The 20,770-nt window shown below is 45.5% G+C and overlaps 1 protein-coding gene across 2 annotated transcripts; it reads right to left on the bottom strand.

The window, feature by feature from the left end:
• Positions 1–436: 436 nt before the first annotated feature.
• LOC117897944 (dedicator of cytokinesis protein 1) lies at positions 437–20,752 on the bottom strand. 2 transcript variants are annotated; one of them, XM_034807037.1, is made up of 16 exons: positions 20,227–20,752; positions 12,235–12,346; positions 9,401–9,557; positions 9,073–9,342; positions 7,716–9,006; positions 7,368–7,656; positions 6,968–7,309; positions 6,734–6,908; positions 5,307–5,420; positions 3,687–4,527; positions 2,073–3,624; positions 1,913–1,999; positions 1,632–1,713; positions 1,390–1,560; positions 1,190–1,337; positions 437–1,127 (listed from the first exon to the last, which is right to left on the bottom strand). In XM_034807037.1, the coding sequence occupies exons 1-16, from the start codon at positions 20,273–20,275 to the stop codon at positions 790–792; spliced, it is 6,018 nt and encodes a 2,005-aa protein (XP_034662928.1). In that variant the 5' UTR covers positions 20,276–20,752; the 3' UTR covers positions 437–789. The 2 variants fall into 2 exon arrangements, with proteins under 2 accessions (XP_034662928.1, XP_034662929.1); XM_034807038.1 differs by lacking the exon at positions 5,307–5,420.
• Positions 20,753–20,770: the final 18 nt, after the last annotated feature.

Here is a 20,770-nt window from a genome sequence, read left to right as displayed (position 1 = left end):
GAAATTATAAAATTTTGATTTGTTCACATTAGGATTAGAATACATTGACACAACCAGACACTCGAGAAACTTCTCTGGAGTGCCGTGCGACAAGTGGATTATATATATGGTAATATATGCTAGATCTCTACTTTATGGCTCTATTCAGAATCATGTTGAAAAACATTGTAAATAGTTCATGCTCTTTGACTTTAAAAATTGTTCTAATGTAAAGATTTAAAAAAACATGCTCATCGCATTTCGTACTTGATAATTGACACACAATTCAGCTATAAAAACGATTTGTTTTGCTTTTGTATAAAATCGTAGGCATGCATATGCTTAGTGCGAATATATAAAAGATTGTGGCACTTGTTTGTTCCTTCCATATTGCTGACAGAATCAGGCTCTTCTACATGTAAATATATCTCTAAAACTTGTGGAAGACAAGCAGTGGGGTGCTTTGTTCGTAAACAAATTAAATGACAAAAATTGTAAACTAAACAGAAAATGATGACATGTTCAACATAATATCATTTGAAACACTTAACGCAAACACTTAACCTAAACACTATTTATAATCGGATACATCTGATCGTTCGTTAAGACACTTGATTCCGTGCTCTGCGGCTGGCTCTCTCTGCCGTTGGCTATTTGGTAGGCGTTCAATGTGGTTGAGGCAAAGATCGTTGTGGCTGACGCTCTCTATATGCTATGTGTAACAGGAATATTTGGCACTCGACAACGTTTAAACATATGTATCTATATGGCGCTGGTGCTGGAGCCACTGGTAGCAGGATTCGTTGTCCCTTATGGAATGTGTTTGCTGTGCCGCGATGGCTTCGGTGGCGGCGTTGGTGGACGCGGCTTGTTGCCATCTGGTGAGGCAGCGACAGCACCCACCAGACTAAAGTTCGTGGCCTCCAAATACTCGTAGGTGTTGTTTGTAATACTGGTCTTTGTCATGGTCGTGCTTGTGCCCGTGCTGCTGCTGTTGCTGGTGAAGCTGGTCTGTGTGCTGAGCATCGCATAGCCATTCGGTGTCCAGTCCATGTTGTGCGACAGGCTGGTGAAATCTGTCGAGTCGCGTGTCTTGGCTGGTAATGGCGGTGGTCGAATGTCCTCCTCCGATGTGGAATCTGTCGTTTCTGCAACACCAAAAGAGGGTTTTAATATCCCTGCTCTACAGATGGACTGGCTTTTGGCTTACCAACTGAATTGCGATTGCTGCTCTCGGACAGGGAGCGAGTGTCGTTCGGGAAGTTCTTGATGCTGGCCGTGGGCGTGGCAATGCTGGCGGGCCTAGAGTGGCGACGTTCCTTGTCCTTTTCCGAGCGCAGAGGTCGCTTTGGTGTGAGCTAAAAATGCAGATAGTTGAGCAAATGTTGAGTGTATGGCGTGAAACTTTACCTCTTCTGTGAGCACATGAGGATCTGGTGTTTTGGGACCACTTAACGAGCTGTTTGAAGCACTGGCCAACGAGCCAATAGACATATTAATCTCCTTCTCGGGCGTCGAGGTGATGGTGGTCAATGGTGGCGTATACCATTGACTGCTGGGAAAACTAAGCGCTTCACGATCCTACCAAAAACAGAGAGAGAGAGTGAGGTTGAGTTGTGATTGAAAGGTAGAGTATTGATGGGTTTATGTACCTTCTTCATGGAGCGCCGCTTGGCTGGTGTCTTGTCCTTGTTCTTGCTGCTCTTGGTGCTGGGAGAGTGTCCCAAACTGGGCCTGGGGGATGGAAACAGCAGCAGCAAAGCAACAAAACGTAAGTAAAATAAAAGTAAAAGCAAATTCGATCAACAAAACAAAATTAAATTCTCAAACTAAAAGCAGCAAAGAGCATGACAAAAGAGAGAGAGAGGAGTTAAAAGAGGTTTCTGGTTAGGATGGGATGCCATTCCATTCATTCCGGGATGCTGCCACTCACCTCGTGTTGAAACTCAGGCTGGCCAGCGTGGACTTAATGGAGTTGGTCGGTGGCCTGGGCAGAATGGTTGACTTGGATAGACCGCTGCTGCAGTTGGTGAAAAACAAAACGGGGAATTAGTAATCGGAGCGGGCGCTGGAAAGCTCTTTCCGAGACTTACTCTGAGGATCCCATGCTGGTCTCTGACAAACGATTGCAGCCACTATCGAAGAGGGCCGGCAGAAAGGAGTTGGTGCGTCGCATCACCACCGAATCGCGTTCAATCTTCAGGTCACAGGTCTTGCGGCCGTAGCGCGTCTCCACGTGCTGCTGCATGTCCGAGAAGCAGCTCTCCAGATGCTCCTGCAGGGCCTTTAGGCTATCGGGCGCCTTCTGTCGGTGCAGCATAATGGCAATCTCCAGCAGTGGTATCTGCGTGGCAATCAGTTCTTTGAGCTCCTCAATCAGCTCCTTGTCGTCGGGATGCTCCTCCAGATACTCGTCGGTGAGGAATGCCTCCTCGTACTTGGCAAAGCCCCCCATCACGGCTGGATCGACAATCCCATTGAGTTTCATGCTCAGCGGATTGATGTGCAGCGTCTCGTCGCTCTTGTGCAGTATTACCAGCTGTCTGATGTCCCGGTTCGTGTCCTTCATGATCTCCACTGCACGTTCTAGGGGTGAAATCTTAAACGTAATGGCCTCAACGACGGGGAACCAGCGCAGTATGCCCGGCAGGGGGAATCGCGTGATCAACTCCGTGCGCTCAAGCCAGAGGTTCCGCACATCATCGCCGCCACCGCTGCTGTCGCGGAAGGGCCGTGAGAACTGGAACTTCTGCACATTGTTGGCTGTATAGTACTTGACGATCTCGTTGGAGATGATCTTGTCGTGGAACTTGCTAAACGCAGCGTCCATAATGGGCTCCACCTTGTTGACTTGAATGTACTGGGCATCGCTTTGGGTTATGTCCTCCCCGGGCGCCTCCAGTGTTTGCATGAGCTCCGCCTGCGGATGCTGCACCAGCATTCGAGTGCAAAAGTCGCTGTGCCGCTCGTACTCCTTGCCCCGGAAGATGTACACGCGGTTCTGAAGGAGCCGTGGAAAGCCACGGCCATAGAAGCAAACGCGGAAGTACTCGGAGCTGTGGCGCAGCTCCTTGAGGATCTTCTCGTAGAACTGCGCCATTCGCTTCAACAGCTCCGCCAGCTTAATGTAGTCGTAGATCTCCTCCTCGTACTGGCGGGCCAGCACCTTGCACATATCGATGGCGCACTCCCACTGCTTGCCCTTGTCGAAATAATCCAGGATCTCAAAGTACAAGGCCTCCTTCAGGTCTCTGTGGGTGCGGCACAGGCTGTGCCGATAGCTACGCAACTGCGGCGACAGCTCAGTGTCGGTCCAGCGCAGCAGCTCGGTGTGCAGCTTCAGCGTGAAGGCGGCCTCCGTGTAGTTCTCGAATTCCATGTGCAGGGCGCACAGTTTGTAGACATAGCGGATGTACATCTCCTTGAGGTCCACCTCCGAGTAGAATTGCAGCAGCGAAAAGGTGCAGGCCATGCGGTTCTCCTTGCTCTCGTCTTGGATGATGAAGCGGTACTCCAGCAGCTTGTCCATCAGGCGCGTAACCATCTGCACAAAGCTGGTGCCATCCACATTTAAAGTGTTGTGGGCGGCACAGCGCTCCAGCATGATCTCCTCGAACATTTGCTTGTACTCCGCATCGCCCTTTCCTGAAGAAGATTAAGAAGTTGATTAGGTAAGGAATTTGGAGTAAAAGAACGCCTGAACTCACCTGCTCCAATCAGTATGTCCAGCTTCTCAATCATGGCCGTCTTGAACTCCGTAAAGTTGCCCTTGTGGTGGGCATTGTTGTACTTGGTGTCGCCATAGCTCTCCAGCTCCAGCCGCGAGCTGTAGTACTCGCACTGCATCATGTCAAAGAAAATGGGTATCGTCTCGCGTCGCAGCTCCGTCTCTGGTATCATGCTCATCTCCAGTATCGGCTCGACCAGCTGTGGCACAAACTTGGGCTTGTGCTGGCCCAGCTGGAACCACATTTTGCGTATCTCCATGGCCGTGTCCTTGCGTATGTCGCGATAGCGGGCGAACACAATCTGCCGCTTGTTGTCGTTGAAGTCGTTCAGCTGGAGCGGCGACTGCACCAGGAAGGCGATGGAGCACTGGAAGAAATTCGACCAGATCTGCTTCTCGAAGGGGCACAGGAAGTAGTCCGTTATGACCACACTGAGGTGCTTGAGGGCGCCCAGGATGACCGTGTTCTGGTGCATGATCATGTCCATCCAGTCCCTGGGGAACACTGCCTTCTGGTGCGGCGACACCAGCTCCTCGAACACCAGCAGAATTTCGATGACAAAGTCCTTCAGCTCGCACCTCTGATGCAGATCCTTGACAAAGTATTCGTAGTGCTGGGCATCCATGCGCTGCAGAATGCCCAACATAATGGCAAAGAACTTGCCCACCAGCCCCGTGTCCCGGTCCAGCGAGTGGGCCGCCTTCATCACGGTGCGCAGCAGAATGATCATAATATCCCGAATGTCATTATGGGTGGCTCCCACATCCGTGCGGTAGAGCAGCTTCAGTATGTTGTTCATAATGTTGATGCATTCGGCAATCTGGCAATGGAATGACATATTAGTGGAGATCTCAACTGTGTGGTGGGTGGATCTGTGTGGGGTCAGGGGTTCATCATATTTCGCGTCTTCTGGGAGTTTCCGACTAGGACTATCTGTCCTTAAAAGTAATAATTATTAATTATAATTATAGTTAACATAAATAAACGTTGCAGTTGCAGTTAAAGGGTAGAGCAAAAAACACGAAAATTGCATGTCAAAAAGCTCGAAACAAACTTAAGCTTAACTTAGCGGACGAGGCGACCACGAAAGCTCCTGCGAGATCAGGTCTTTGCCTGCATTAAGCTCAGCAACGCGTTCAAAGCAATGGAAGCGTAGACTGGCCCCAAGCTTTTTTGGCGAGCAAGAGCGAGAGCAAGGGAGAACTTAAGCGCTAGAGTAAACATTATCCTACGCGTGAGAGCAGGGGGGAAGGCTAGCTTCGGGGGCCGAAACTTTTGATACCCTTGCAGATCGATCGTTCCCCATGGTAAGGGTTTGCTATTGGGAATTGCAGCAAAGCAAAAGGATATGTGCATAGTTCCAGGCACAGAGGGACAAGTTATCATACAAACAGACAGACTTAACTGCCAATAAATATAATACCCTCTGCAAGGGCACAACAACAGTATGGTGGGTGTGAGAAACAAAAAGTTCAAGAGAATTACAGGTGCAGCAGATGGATGCCCCCTCCCCGCTGAGTGGATTGGAGTAGAGGGTGCGGAGAGAGTACCTGATCTGAGTGAGAGTGCATTTGTGAGTGGGATTAATTAATCGTTTACCTTTTTGTTGGCAGTCGTTTCACGAGTGTGCAGTTGGGATTTCGACTGTCCGAGCACTTTGGCGGCTTTCGAAAGATTCTTTTCTTGCTGCCAGATATCGGTTTTCGTGTCTCCCTATTTTTTAGCGTACAAGGCGGATTGGTTCGATTTGTGTGATAGCAACAACGAGAACGATACAACAAAGCACAGCAGCAGCAACAACAGCAACAGCAATCCATCAAATTGGATGCATTGATTTGTTGTGTGTGTGAGTGTGTAAATAAATATTTTGATATTGTTTTTTAAATATTTTAAACGAAAAACATTTAGTTGCAATGAAATTAAGAGAAGGAAAGAGTCAGATACAGAAAGAGAGAGCGCATTAAAACGGTGCCAGTGAGTGAGTAGAGAGAGAGAGAGAGCGATCGCAAGAGAGTGCTCACGTTCCGTGTGGATATGTGTATGTTGTTGTTGTCGGTACATTCACAGCTGATTCTAGGTGGATGGTGTATGTAAGTGCACTGCTTCAATTGGGCGCTGCACCCAAGTGGTGGATGGTTTGATGTGTGTGTGTGTGTGTGTGTGTGTGTGTGTGTGTGTGTGTGTGTGTGTGTGTGTGTGTGTGTGTGAATATGAATTGCAGTGTTGCCAAATGCAAAATGCATTTCTAACGATGGACGATGACGGTGAGAGGTGGGTGGTGTGTTGGTTGGTTGCAAAACTAATCTAAAAAGTCATCCCAGCATTTACACGAGTGTTCTGTAAGGCCCCACTAGAGTCTACACACAAACAGAAAAAAAATATAAGATATCTAGCTAAGAATGGAACGATCCTAGCATCGCTACTTTTGTACACACATGATATGGTATGGGTGGGTGCTTAAGTCTACGACGTGGACAAATCATATACGACACATAAAACATAACAATAAACAGTAAACAGCAGACAATAGAACACGAACAATCAATCATTCAATCAATAGTTCAATCGCATGCCAATAAAAACGTTCAAGCAAATGCAACATGCTTAACATACTAACTAATTGGTTCTTCTAAATACTAAATACTAAACTAAAATCCGTACTGAAATTCTGAGCAAAATTAACACATGTCACATGTCAAGAATGGATGGATCGGATACCCAAATTTGATGTTTATCTTGTATCTTGGATGATAATTGTATTTCAATGAGCATTTTATATATGGATTTTTAAGTAAAAGTAGTTGAAGCTCTGTTTTAAAGTTAGTTACTTTCGGATCCAGGGATTCGGCTTAATCATGTGTTGGGTTATGTTTTAATTTTGCGTTTGTCGAGGACAATTACGAATCGATATCGAAAATAGGATGCATCGGATTAGGGATTAACAAACAAAATGCATAAGGATTCCCATAATAATGACAAATTAGTGGGACACACGCAATGGAGTAGCTGCTGGATGGGCGACCTACCTCCTCCTTGCTCTCGAGGTGATCCTTGATGTGCTTGCAGAACACAGGCAACAGTATCGCCCGACACTTGGGCGAACTGAACAACTTCGTCTCCACGAAATCCTTGATGCAGCCCATTTTAGACTGTGTCAAACGACGCGGCGGAAACTTCTCCAGTATCTCCACAATGGAAACGCTATAAAATAAATTAGCATTCGAATAAATCGGAAATTGAAAGAGTTCTTGCAAACTCACCTCAATCGCACTTGATCAAAGACCTGCATCAGATCGGTGGCTATTATGTGCAGATTCTTAAGCAAGGCTCCCTCCGACTTCAGCAGGTTGCTGGGGCACCCAATCATGTCGATGAACATGCGCATCAGTTCCTGCAGCCGCGTGGCAAAGTCCACATAGTCCGTGTTGCAGTTCATCTCCGCGTAGAGCACCCTCGATCTAATCACAAACTTCATCACGTAGTGCAGATAGCGCGTGGTCTTGTACAGCCGTCGCACCTCTGCACTCTCCTCGGCATCTGCGGACTTCTCTCGGGGGGTTATGGCTTCGCGGATGTTCTTCTGCAGCACATCCATCAGTTTGCTAAGGGAGAAAAGGTTTAGCTAACGTTTAGAGCTCTAGGGATCTCTGATCCACTCACGTGTAGGCCAGCGTAAAGGAGAAGCTCTCATTGATGTAGACGTCGAGGACGGTGAGGAAGTGCTGGTACTTCAGTTCGGACACCGTTTCAATCAGATGAATGATGCTCATGAATACCAGCTGATCGTACTTCTCCGGATGATCGTTCTCCACCAGAATGTTGAACAAAGCATCCAGTATGTCCTGCAGAAACTTGACCACCTCCTCCCCGGGCACTGTGCAGAGCGCATTGAGCGATTGCTCTAGTGTCTCCTTGTGCGCAGACCAGTTCAAAAGACCCAAAAGGCTCACTGGAAAGATGAAATGATTAGTGGGAGTGCCTACAGTGAGTGTAAGTCTGATTACTAACCGCTCTGCGTGAGCTTTGTGCTGCACAGATTCACTCCAATTGTCAGCTGATCCTTGGGCAGGAGCGTCATGGCGTTATTGGAGGGCTTGGTGCCCTGCAGCTCGGCGAGGGTCGATGGCAATTCCATATAGCAGTTTGCCTCCGATTTGTCGTACTTCTTGTGGTCGATTTTGTAGACGGCCAGGACATGCTGGCCCTGTGTTATGGTCGTGCCATTGGCCTGCATGAGACGCACATACGCCAGCACGAAAGACTTGTCCTGCCTGTCGCGCTGCTCGTTGCTGCTGCGATGCTTCAGGGTGAACCGCAAATGGCACTGCTTAAAGTCCTCGATGGGCACATGAATCTTGAAGGTCTCCTGCCACTTCGGTTTGTCCTCGTGGTAGTACACCACCGACTTGTACTCGTCGATGGGCGGATGGCCGGCGCCCATGCTAATGACGCCCGGCATAAGGCTGCCGTGCTCATTGGCCACGCACACCGACACCTCCACGTTCTTGGCCGTCTTGGCGAACTCTCCGCTGCATATCGTCAGATAGAGATCGTTGCGCACATCTCCCGGCAGGATGACCTCGGGGAAGCCCATCTTCCGGGCCACTGGCACATTGCTGTGCACCAGGCGGGGGAAATCCTCTTTGATCTGCTTGATGTCGCCGCGCAGCACCTCAATGGTCACGGCCATCTTGGAGTCAATCTTTCCGATATCCTTGTTGGCAATCAGCTTCCGCAGCGTACCGTCCAGCGTGTCCTTCTCGCACATGATGAAAGGCAGATCGAGGTTGCCCCGATAGTCCTCCGACTTGCTAATGATGGGCGTCAGATCCTTGCAGGCCACCCCAAATGGCCGTCGCAGTATGTACTCCCCCGTGCTGCCCGAGGACCCATTTGAGCTGACAGACAGCTGCGAATGCTTTCGACTGGCGGCTGTCAGCACACTGTTGGCTATGCTCATGCTGGTGCGCTTCGAATCGGCCGAGTCCTTGACCTCCATCGAGCCAATGCGTATGGCATAGCACACCAGATACATTTTGGCAATGTTCAGGTCGCTTCTGCTGAGATCCGTGAAGAGCACACGATTGTTGTCGATCTGTTCAATGTCCCGGGCAATGCCCGTGCGCGACCACTTCACCACATAATTCTCGCTTATCGGCTTGTGTGTCTCGCCATCGAAGAGGGTGAACAGCAGGTCGGCATCCTCCTGGAATTTGCACACGAATGCATTCACATGCAACAGGATGTTGTGCGAGTATTTGTTGAGGCTGCGGGTGGTTCCACTTTCGCTTGAGAGGCGCTAAAGTATGATACACAAAAGGGATTCAGTGTCCATGCTGCTTGGCAGATAAATCTTTACACTCACATTTGCCTTCTCGATGCGTGTCACGGCATGGACATGATGCTCGTACAGCTCTGTGGTGCAGATGGCGTTCGTATCCAGTATATCGCCGCTCTCATCGCGCACCACCATGTCCAGGCTGAGGATCTTGTTCCCAGTATCGATCTGGGCCGTGGCCAGCAGCTTCACTTTGCGAACCTCATCCAGTGGCAGGTTGCCGGAGATCAAAGCGGCTCGATTATTATTCAATTCATTCATCTTGCGGCGTATCTTTTGAAAGCTTGGATTTGTGCTCTACAGAAAAAACAAATTAATAATTTTCCTTGATTTATTTTGAGCTCCTGTGGCTTACCAAAAAATAGCTCTTGGCTATGGCGCCCCACTCCAGCAGCACTTTGGTAATCTCCTCGACAATGTCGGTGCGCTGGATGCAGAATTCCCCATTGACAATGCTGTACTCGCACAGATGCACATAGGTCTTGGGAAATATGCCGCGCGTTTCCTTGGCTCTGAAAAAACACACACAAAGAAAAGAGTCAGTCGGAGTGGTAAAGTGGGGGAGTGGTGGAAGTCATTAAATGTGGTCTGCAGATGGGAGCTGGGAGATTGCACTGGCGTTGAGGGGACAGTCAGCGACAGTGCAACAAATTGCCAGTGCGTGTGTGTGGCTACAGTGGACGCTCTCTAAGTGAAACACTTTTGCGTCTGCCTTGCCTTCACTGTGGGCTTCACATTTATGTGTGTATCCACATGCATATCTGACACAATTTCATATTCAGCCATCCATCCAGCGATGCTGTTGGTGCTGATGAATTGCCCAACCCCAGAGTACACACAAGTTAAACCCAAAGCTGATTCTGAGTCTGCATCTGTGGCTTTGTCTGTGTATTTGTGCGGCTGCAGTCAGGGAAGGGGCAGAGGAAGTGCGCTCAAAGTGTGACACTGTCAAATGGAAATGGAAGTGGAGAGAATGCTTTAATTTGGCTCAATTCGTTGCTTGACATGCGGGGTGGCCCGCTTTAATTGCTCCAAAAGAGGCATTCCATTCACTCATTCATTCATCATTTGTTGTACTCCTCTCTCGCATCTCTTTGTTCTCTCTCTATTACAGCGCTACCAGTAATGCTGCTCTATAGTCAACAGTGTGCACGGCACTTCCTTGCTCCCATTGCTCGGAACCAACAATCCAAGAACAAATTACATGTCGTTTGCACGATGCTATTGAACTGCTGATCTATAATTTTCTGTTTCGTTTCCGTTCAGGTACCTATCGGTTAACCCCCACCATTCTCTCTCCCAAGTTAGCCTTCAGTTTGATTGACCATTTTCCAATTTACAGGCATCTCCCCTGCCTCTCCTATCTAACGCTTAATTTACGATCAGAAAATCGTGAGAAAATGCTCAATTAAAATTGATATTTTCCTATAAACAACAAGAGAGAGAGAGAGCGAAAACACACACAAAAGCACACAAGATTTGAACCAAAAGCAAACATTAAATGTTCGCGGGGCAAAGGGGTTATCAGGGTCTCGCATTGAGAATTTTTCAAGTGCCATCAATTCTTGGGTACGGATGGATATGCGAAGTAACTACAGTGAACACTTGCCATAAAGCAAAAGTGTGACTGAAAACTAGAAATTTAAAATTTCTCTTGCATTTAAGAACAAATTCAGATTAAGTCTTGGATAACTTGAGGAAATTTCTAATGACTTTGCTCCACAAATCTTATTTCCTTTGTTTTTAAATATCATTAGTGCTTTTCTATAATATATTTATAGTTTTACCTATCCAAAAATGTATTAAAACAAACACACGGAAACCTTCCCCCGAGTTCCCACTGTGATCGGTTGGAATTTTTGTATATTTATTTATTTACTTTCTTGATTAATATTTGTTCTTCCATCCGCCAGAGATCTGTCGGCGGTTCTCAGTCTCTCCATCAATTTATCTGTATGTTCTTCAGTCTATCTGTATCTTCGTCAGTGTATCTGTATCTCTGTATCTGTCCCTGGCTCTGACTCTGAATCTTTTGCTTCGCTTTTTGGTTGTTTGCTGAGGAAAGTATGGTAGGGGGTACGCTGTGGGTCAGCAGAAATATAGAAAAAGGTCAGCTCTCGTCAATTCTGTTGAGTGTGCTGGCGTTACCCCGTCTCCCTCTCACTCTGTCTCTCTCTCTCTCACACAATGCGATAACAGACTGTGGCTGGAGGCAGACCCCCAGTTGTCGGTCAGTTCGTATACTGCTGACAAGACAGACCCGTCTATAGATAAAAACCAACACAGAAACCCAAACGAAAGATGGGAAAACTCAAAAGAAAAACAATACCCAAACAAACCAAAAACAGAAGCAGAGGCACAGGCAGAGGCACACCAAAAGGGTCAAATAATAAATTGTGGCATGGGGCATGGGGAAAAAACTTTATCTTTTGGGATGCAACTTTTTGTTTTACTCTGCCACATATGGTGGCATATGTTGGAATTGTTGGCAGCAAAAGGATTAAAGAGGATTGGGCAAGACGTTGTGCCCTGGGGAAAACACAGAACATTTCCCGATTCGATTCGAATCGATCCACGGGAGTAAACACAGAACAGAACACAGCAGCCTCATGCAACAAATGGGCGGAGCTTGTGTACCTGATTTACGATCTCCGTTCTCCGATTTTCTGTTGCATGTGCGAGAGAAATGTGTTTCAAGCATTTCCGCTTCTGAACTCTTTCTTGTCTCCTGTCTCTTGTCTGGGAGATGCGAGTTTGTTTTTCATGAATATGCATTAGACAAAACGAGAGATTGCAGTGAAAGTCGCGGGGAAAAGATCCAACCAAGCTGATTGTTGATTAGAAAAAATATGGCAGAAAGCAGACAGCACCAGCGGACAAAGCAATAATTTACTCAAAAGGAAAATTTATGGCTGTAATTTTCTAGGTATTCCAGCTCAATAAACTATCGATTTTTATATATAATTAATCAAATGGGTCTATCATGTATTAGTCTTATCGATAATTTATCGATAGCATAAGTTTAAAAATTGTTTAATTTTACACCACTTTTTGGGTTCTAAGTGAATATAGATTGGGAATACTGTAATTATTTCTAAAGTGATTAACTCGTTGTAGTCTGAAAACCATTTAATGCTAATGGCAGCAAAACTTGGGTGATTTCACATAAACTGTTTGTTGTACACTCACTTTTGCTTGTAGCCGTAGTACCAGTGGGTGGTCTCCTTGAGTATTATAACTGCATCGCCCACATCCAGATTCAAGCGATGTGGCTTCCTCTCCTGATCGAAATTGCACTTGGCTGTAAAAATACCAAACAAATATATAAATCAAAATTAGTGTCAAATGAAAGGAGAATAACAATTCAATGGCCTGTTGTTGGTACATATAGAGAAATACATTTCACAGCAGTCGGCCCGTGGTGGACTGAGCGTAAAGGCAGCAAAAATCAGAATCAGCGCTCACCTATCTGCATCTGGGCAGCGACATCAACGGGAGCGGAAGGTTATCATTTAACCCCAAGTCACCGTCACCCCACAGTGGGGGAATCATCGCTGATCATCGGAAACTGTCTGAGCTGTCGCTCAGTGCGCGCCCACAGCGGATGGGATATTTGATAAACCCAACCCCTAACCCTCTCCCCACCATCACAGCATCCGCAGCACAGTTCACTCTATTCTATTCTACGTGAGGTCTAACTGCAAATACGATTTGAACCAGAAACGCAATTGGGAATTGGATTGGCACTTCCTCAAAGTGGGAAACCTGATAAACCCCAAAACAGCTATCGTACGAGTATGTCTGAGACGCATTTTCCGGAAAGGGAAATCTATGGCAAGTTATACGAATACATCTCCCAGGCTGTACAGTTGACATCCTTCTGGGAGGATGGTATGCGCAATATACGGGATTCCCATTCAATAGAGGAAATCCAGGAAATTCCCTTTCCTGTTTTTATATAAGATATGGTCTAGCTTTAGCAGCAGATGAGGCATACCACAATGCGACATAACAAGAGTTTTCACTCGAAGCGACGAAACCAAACGCAACGATGATATCGTCATCGTCTCCGGCATAAATACTTCCTCCTTGGCTGATAATGCAAGTGTTTAGATATGCGCCATATAATAAATACATAAACTTACTTATGTATATGTTTGTAAGTACATAAGCATGCATTTTTGTACGAATTAAGATGATAGTGTTGGAGGGATGCACCAACCGAAGTGCCGCTGTCAAGCATAAAAGACAAAAAGAAAGAAAGAAAGAAAGCAGGGAACATATCTTATGGCATCGAAGCATTTAATACCCTTTCATTTAATACTTTATACTAAAAGAAAGAGATAAAGAAAGATAGTACTGTCGAACACTAGTAGAACTGTACCACTAGTAACTGTACCACCTTCCTGTTAGTTTCAATACAAGTCAACCATGGCAGTGGTCAGGGAAAAACAGGTTCAGTGTGTGAAGGTTTCAATTAAATAAGAGGCAGATCGAGCCTACCTACGAGCAAACTCATAAGCTTCTATGTGAAAGTGTAATGGAAAACAAATTTAAGCCGCTTCTTTGCGTGGCACGCTCTCCGGGTGGTGCCGATGGCGGCTGCGCAGCGACAGTAAAAGCAACAACAAAATCTCCAACATCCTCCACGGTCCAATGACCGAAGCTCTGCCGCGGGCCGCTCTCTGCCTGATGAAAAGCATAACAAGCGAAATAAAGTGAGAACGACCTCCACAGCACATTAAAGCGACAGCAGCAGCAACAACGCAGCTAAAGGTATCTTGTTGTTGTTGTTATGTGCCGCTTTGTCTGCTTATGCGCTTAAATGAGAGTGCAAGAGTGGGGAAAGAGTCCCCACGATGACGATTTGCAAAAGGTAGTTCTTCTATGAGTGTGTGTGTGTGGGTGTGTGCGTTTGTGTGCGGAGATAAGAGAGTCTGCGTTTTGTCTGTCACTTTGTTTTTTTTGTTGCTTCTTGCTTTACATTTGATTTTGTATAAGAAGAGAGTGGGAGAGGCGAGAAAGCGAGCGCGAGTCTGTTCTTCTGTTACTTTTCGCCTGTCCAATTGAGTGGAAAGTTGACTACGAGTGGGACTGGGTCAATTGCGGCAAACCAGTTGAGCGAGAGCCTGTTCTAGGAGAAACATCCAGGGTCTGGAAAGTTTCTCACTTCACATACTAATGGAACAACACCAGAAGACAATTTGGAATGCTACTTTTGCAAATAAAAGAAGAAAATTAAATGGAATTGATTTCGATATTGCTGCTTTGGCTGCTTCTGGTTTTTGCGGCTACTTATGCGCAAGTAAAAAATTACTTGGAAATGGCAAGTGAATCATAGCGACGTCGACGCGAGCTTCAGCCGCTGCTACGTTAACTTTATGCTGCGGTCATTCAATCACTCAGAGTCGTCGGAACGAGAAGGCAAAAGGGGACGACACACCTTGTTTGACCCCAGAGAGAGAGGGAGTGGGTAAAACAGACAGAACTAGAGTGAAAGAATGAGAATGAGAGAGGGAGTGGAAGAATTATCAAAACGTCATTAAATCGAGCCCATTTCCTTCCCTCCAGTTACCCGATGATAAGCCTAGGCGGCCTATCCCAAGTCTCGTTCCTGCGTCCACATCCACTTGGACAAACTTGTTGACTAACGGAAACAATCATAAATAATAATAAGGAAATGCACAAGTTTCCGAGAGCTAAAAATACGCAAAACGGATAGGGTGTGGGACAGGGACAGCTAGGGACACGGCTCAATGGTCATGGGAAATGAGACAAAAAGTGTACAACACAAAGGGCCAACACAGTCAACAGGCAGGTAAACCAAACAAAATTATGCACAGTTCCCCAAGTCAGCTTCGCTTCAACTGCAGCGGATGCAGCTGCAGTTGGACAGGCGATGAAAGAGAGATGGAATGGGTGATGGGGAGACGTGACTGCCCCCAACAGCACGTGAACAAAGTGTGTCTCCCTCCAGGCCTCCTCTCGCAAAAAGGTTCCTAGATAATGAAGCAGAACAATAAAAGAGGGATATACAAAGAAAGAAAACAAAAATACTAAAAAAAACCAGCGATAGTCGACTAATTGATTCCCTCAAAAGTATGTTTCTAATTAAAATTGATTGTGAATTTTCAATGCAAATAAGCTTCTTATTTATTATAATTCTATATATTTATTTAATATTGATAGATAAAACCTCCCAGCTTTAAGGGACAAAGTATTTTAAATACGTGAACTGGAAGGAATCTAGCCACCCATTTAATCTATGCAGATTACTGGGTATGCAAAAACACAACCACAACAAAAACAGTGGCGCTTCGTCATCAATTGGTGTCGGGAGTTGGCGTCGCAGTCAGCGTCTCTCAAGTTAGCGCTTTGGACAGCGCTTGGAGCCCCATAAAGTATGATCGTGACTGCTAGTGATGACTGGACGGACAGCAGACCCAGCCACAGCGAGCGACGACAACGACTTGGCTCATTTTGAAATTTCAGGTTTAAATAGCACGCGGGGCTCAGAGAAGATTCTTTATGGCTATATAGTATATACATACATATGTACATATGTATGTTTAAAATACATACACACAAATGCAAAATATGTATTTACATTTATTAACGCTCTCTCTCCGTTCTGTGGGATAAGTAAGTACTACGTAGATTCTATGAGCTAATCGTCTTCTATATCCACAAATATCTGTACGTATTTTAAACGTATAATTGCCCAATTGTAGTGTATATTTTCGAGGGTTAATTATAACAATTCTCATCAGTTCAGTTAAATTCTACATAGTAGTTGTTGCCCCTCACATTGACTAATTATACACACAGAATTCTCGAGCACAGAACGATTCTTCTGCCACTGGGAAGATCTCGAATGAGAATGCTGGGGGATTAATGTACCCAGATCCCCCCACCACCATGAAATATGTACCTTGTACGAGTACGAATCTACATATGGGCGGATTGGGAGCTCTATTGTTTGTTTAGTTGAAATAATTGAAAGTGCAGGGAGGAAGATGAATTTGGGAACGCTACTAATTGGAGATGTTGGCTGGAATTTATAATTAGACATTTTCTGTGTGTGTGTGTGTGGAATTAAATAATCATTTTGTGGAAGGTAAAAAAAATTGAATACATTGTGCTAATAAGCTTCAAACTCTTAGTGCAGCACGTAGAGTAGCTGATAGCCTGCTAACACTTCAGGTAATCTTACAAATTGATCGATTTTAAACTAATTTGAAGCACACATGGCATTCCCTCACCCTGATCTCTGTTTCATAATTTACAGTGACAAAAAGAAAACATTAAAAATTAAACAAATTGCCTATGCTGATGGCAGGGAATGTCGGAGATGTTGGGATGGGGTATGGTGCCCAAACGAACCCATTTTCCAGATAACATTTGATGGCCCATAAATTCATAAAACCAGTACGTAGCCCTCCAAGTACACCGCGGCCGTTGCGTCTTGTCTTTTGGTTGAAACGGTTACGGCTAATGTCGCGGCGGTCGTAAAAAACAGGCAGCAAAAAATTAGAAACCAAACGAAAAGAAAAGAATGCTGATAAAAAACAACCAAAAGTTATTATTACGGAGCAACAGCAGGGCCATAAAAAACTGCGGTACCTCTACACAAAGAGAGGAAATGTAAACACAAACTTGACCCATTTGATGGGAGGGGATGGCATTTGATAAAATCACTTGGGGACAATGTAGAATCTGCTGGGGGGTCTTATGGCATTTTTGGATGAGTATTCCAACAACCTTTGCAACCTTAGAATTTTTATTATTTACTATGATATCCAACTGAAACCAGTTTTCACTTGGATTGGAAGGATGACGCATCGTTTTTATGACAATAATATTCTCCCTTTTCATCACACAGACACACCCCCTCGGGTTCCACTTTCTCGATCGGAATCGGAATCAGAATCGGATGGGACAAACTACTGATCTCTGCCCTGAACTGAGGCCCGGCAATTTATGTTTAATTAAGCAATTTCAGCAACGAATCGAAGATAGCATTCGGCCAATTAGCATGCGAGTCGTAGAGAGTCCAAGTGACACGAGCGGGGGTGGGTTGGGGGATGGGCAGGCGGATTGAGTACCAATTTGATTGCAAAACGGAAAACAGAGATTCGTTGCAAGTGGTGGAAATGGAAATGGGAATTGGAGGATAGTTAGATAGGGTGGGTCGCAAGTGGATGATGATGTGTGGAAGTTGTTTCTCAATCTATTCGGAATCCAAGGCGGAGTCGTCGCATTCTCTGGTGTATGAGTCCCGTCTCTGAGTCAGCAAAACAAACAGTGATGCAGCTGACGCGAGGAGGGTGGGGAATGTATGTGGGGATTGAGGGTTGCGGACATCTGACACGAGAGATAACAACAAACGCCGGGGGGGGTGAGCACATTTCTTATTCTCCCCTCCAAAATACAGCCACGCACTATTTTTTTTTTTTCTTTGAAATTCAAGAACCGAACCGAACCCACACAGGCATGAATGATCACAGCTTTATTCGTATTTCCTGGTCAGTGGCCATCGATGTTTTCACTCGAGGGAAATGGAAAAGGGAAAGCGTTTTTGCAATTATGCAAATCAGAGGGCACTTGCATGCTTCGGGCTAGACCAACGAGCTGGAAAATTTTAATTAAATCGAGAAAAGCTAGACTCCAAAAATCACACAAAAAACTACTCCTCTCATTCACTCTCTTACACATTTCCCTGCTACCAAGCCTCATTAAGTTTTACGTCTGCTCTTTCTCCCCATTTCCCCCTCTGTCTTTCATTTCGTTTCGTTTCATCATGTTGTTGTATTTATTATTAAGGCTCTTTTTTGTTGCTGTTGCTATTCAAATTTAGAAGTAGAATGCACTCCCTCTTCCTCCCCACCCGCCAGGCACTGTTGAGCCAAGTGTAAATACAGAAAGGTAGTGGGAGAGCGAGAGAAAGAGAGAGAGAGGGGAGGTGGTGGTGATGTGGAGAGTTGCAGGTGCAGTCCCACTAAAGGCAATGAACAGTGGAGTAGAGCAGTGAAGATGTCATCGCCAGCCACAAGGCATCCTCAGGATAGAACGGGATGTGTGTATAGTTTGCGTGTGTGTGTGTATTCCTGCTATGCAGGAGGCAGAGAGCGCTCTTTCAGTTCATTTTAATTTAGCATACGCTCAGCCCCACTCATACATATTTACATACATATGTATGTATGTTCATACATTTGTACATGGGTGTGTATTCACATTTAATTTATATGTATGCCAGACCATACACACATATTGTGGCTCATAAAATGATAGAGCGATTACCAAATCTTTATCGCGATTTATTCAATAAATGGAAATTAACTCTAATGAATAAGCAATGGGTCGGGCGAGACCACCCTTCTCCCCCAACCCTAACCAAGGTCCCCTGCCTAGCAAATTTGCCAATACATATGAATGATAATGTTGAACAAACTTTTGTCAAATGTGGGACAACAAATGCCTTGTTTATCGCGCTGCAATCCTAAATACAGCTGTAGCTGTGTTGTTGAAACTTTCAAGACGCCGAGCGGGGCAGAGGCAACAACAAAAAGAGCAAACGAAATACAACAAAAAAATGAACTGCGATAAGACAAGAATACATCAAACGGCTGCTGATAAACAGTTAAATACAGTTGCATGCAGTGTGAGTGCTTGGGGGGTGCGTTCTAGACAACGAATTGATGTAAGGGAAGAGCGCACTCAATTCTGAGGCATTTCGCATTAGAAACACCCAAATCGCAACTCAATGCCGTCTGCCAACTTAAGCAACTTATCTCGCAACCTCTACCCCTCCGCTCTCTTCTCACTGGCCCACTCTTCCAATAACGTATCGTAGAAGGCAACGTTAGATTACATTTTATGAGTACAGTGGTTACCCCGGAAGCATGGAACATGGAAAACAAAATTCTCATTTTGTTGAAATTAACCGAAAAATTGGTTTAGAAGCTGCTATTATAATTGCTTTTTTAATTCGAAAATATTCCCAATATCTTCAGATGGTTTTCATTTCTGAGCCACCACTGTACCCGCACCTGACCACGCCCTGCAGCGGAACGGTAACTGTACGGGTGGTAGTGGTGGTGGGTGGCGTTAGTGGGGTGACAGAAGGAGTATTAAGTACGCAAAATGATTTCGACAGTAAATACAAGCGCAAACACACCCAAAAAAGGGCCGACAGGCGACACGGCAGAGGTAAAGGTAGAGGCAAATGCAAACATGTGTAAATAACAAGTGCAAACAAACAATGATGAGTTGGGCTCTGTTCGAGTGTTAACTGATTACGACAGATATCGTGAATTTGAGTGAGTTCTCTGTTCCACTCCACTGTTCCATTCTACTTGTCCCACCACTCAACCGAATTCCTGTAGTCTACCTGTAGCGCTGGATGCCCTGTCCAAACCCCAGCAGGTCAAATCTATTGATCATCACATTGCACCGGCGTAGAAAAGGTCAACAAAGCGAATGTGCCGCGAACTATACAAAAAATTCACACGTACTCGTACATACGTAAAACGGGTCGCGATTAGATATTTCATGGTCACTGCCAATGAATAGGCTGGGATTAACAAACACACACACAGAGCAGACACAAATATGTGTAGAGACAATGGATATGGATGCTTGGGTTGCAGTCGCGTTGCAACTGAGTGCACACTGAGGCTGAGGCAGGCAGGCAGATGATAGAAAACAGGTTTTCGTTTCAAGAGCAAATCTCAGAATTCTCTGCTAGTGTTGAATGACTGGCGACGGCGGCGGAACGGGAGGCTGGGAAAACAGGATGAAATTGAAAGAAAAACGAAATTGGTGTGCGGGAGAAACAGGAGAACTCTGTCGACCACATGGCCAGCGAGTGCAAGCGAGAAGGTGCAACAAGTTACCGTACAAAACGCAGCTAGCACAGCGGGAGGCAAGAGAGCTCTCAAAAACAGCTAGAATCAAGAAATGAAGGGAGGTGTGTAGAGAGATAGAGAGAGAGAGAGAGGGCACCGCGTGTAGGCGGGTTTCTGGGAAGCCACAGCCAAAAACAACAATCGAAGCAGTTCATAGGCAATCATTTACGGTTGTTTACGCCCGCAGCAGCACTTTGTTTAAACATTATTTTTTGGCGCTATATTCTAGTCAATTTATGGCCATGCTTAGAAGTCTAAACCTTTTAACACTCACCAATGCCGAATGCTTGCTTAGCATTGCAATCGCTCCACACGGCAGTCATCTTGTCGCGCTTTTGTTGTTATTTTCGCCAACTTTTACCACAAACACACTCTCGATCACGATCACGCTTACGGTTATACGAACAAGGGAAGACACGCACACATGCAGCAACAAATGGACTTTCGTTTGCAGAAAACAGAAAAACAACAAATTAAGCAACACGTAGTTGAATTTCGGTTTCTGGCATTTTCTTCATACCGATAAGTAATTAATAACAAATGAAAACAAAACTAATACACTTATTATTGCACAACGGATTTCGTTTAATTAACGTTAGTGTTGTTCTCTTACTACAGCATTTAGCGCTGTTTTTTTCAATTTGTTCTCACTTGGGGAGTTGGCCGCCGCCGCTCAGCTAATAATCTCCGCTTACGCTCACGCTCACGGTCCCGCATACGCACGCACACACACAAGCGAGCTCATGTTGCCTGCGTTTTGTTCAAAAATTAATTAATTTCTGTCGAGCTCCCGCGGTTGTTGAATTTTTGGACACTTG

Source organism: Drosophila subobscura, chromosome O, assembly GCF_008121235.1.
Source record: "Drosophila subobscura isolate 14011-0131.10 chromosome O, UCBerk_Dsub_1.0, whole genome shotgun sequence".
NCBI lineage: Eukaryota > Metazoa > Arthropoda > Insecta > Diptera > Drosophilidae > Drosophila > Drosophila subobscura.
Note: the sequence above shows the minus strand (reverse complement) of the source record. Positions and strands in the feature narration are given on the sequence as shown.

Bases quoted from the DNA above. Each gene is read 5' to 3' on its own strand.
- LOC117897944 (XM_034807037.1), bottom strand. From the start codon at position 20,275: ATGACTGCCGTGTGGAGCGATTGCAATGCTAAGCAAGCATTCGGCATT. The intron at 2,000-2,072 runs GTAAGTCTCGGA...CACCAACTGCAG, and splicing joins ACCAGCATGGGATCCTCAGA to CAGCGGTCTATCCAAGTCAA. The intron at 1,128-1,189 runs GTAAGCCAAAAG...TTGGTGTTGCAG, and splicing joins CAGCAATCGCAATTCAGTTG to AAACGACAGATTCCACATCG.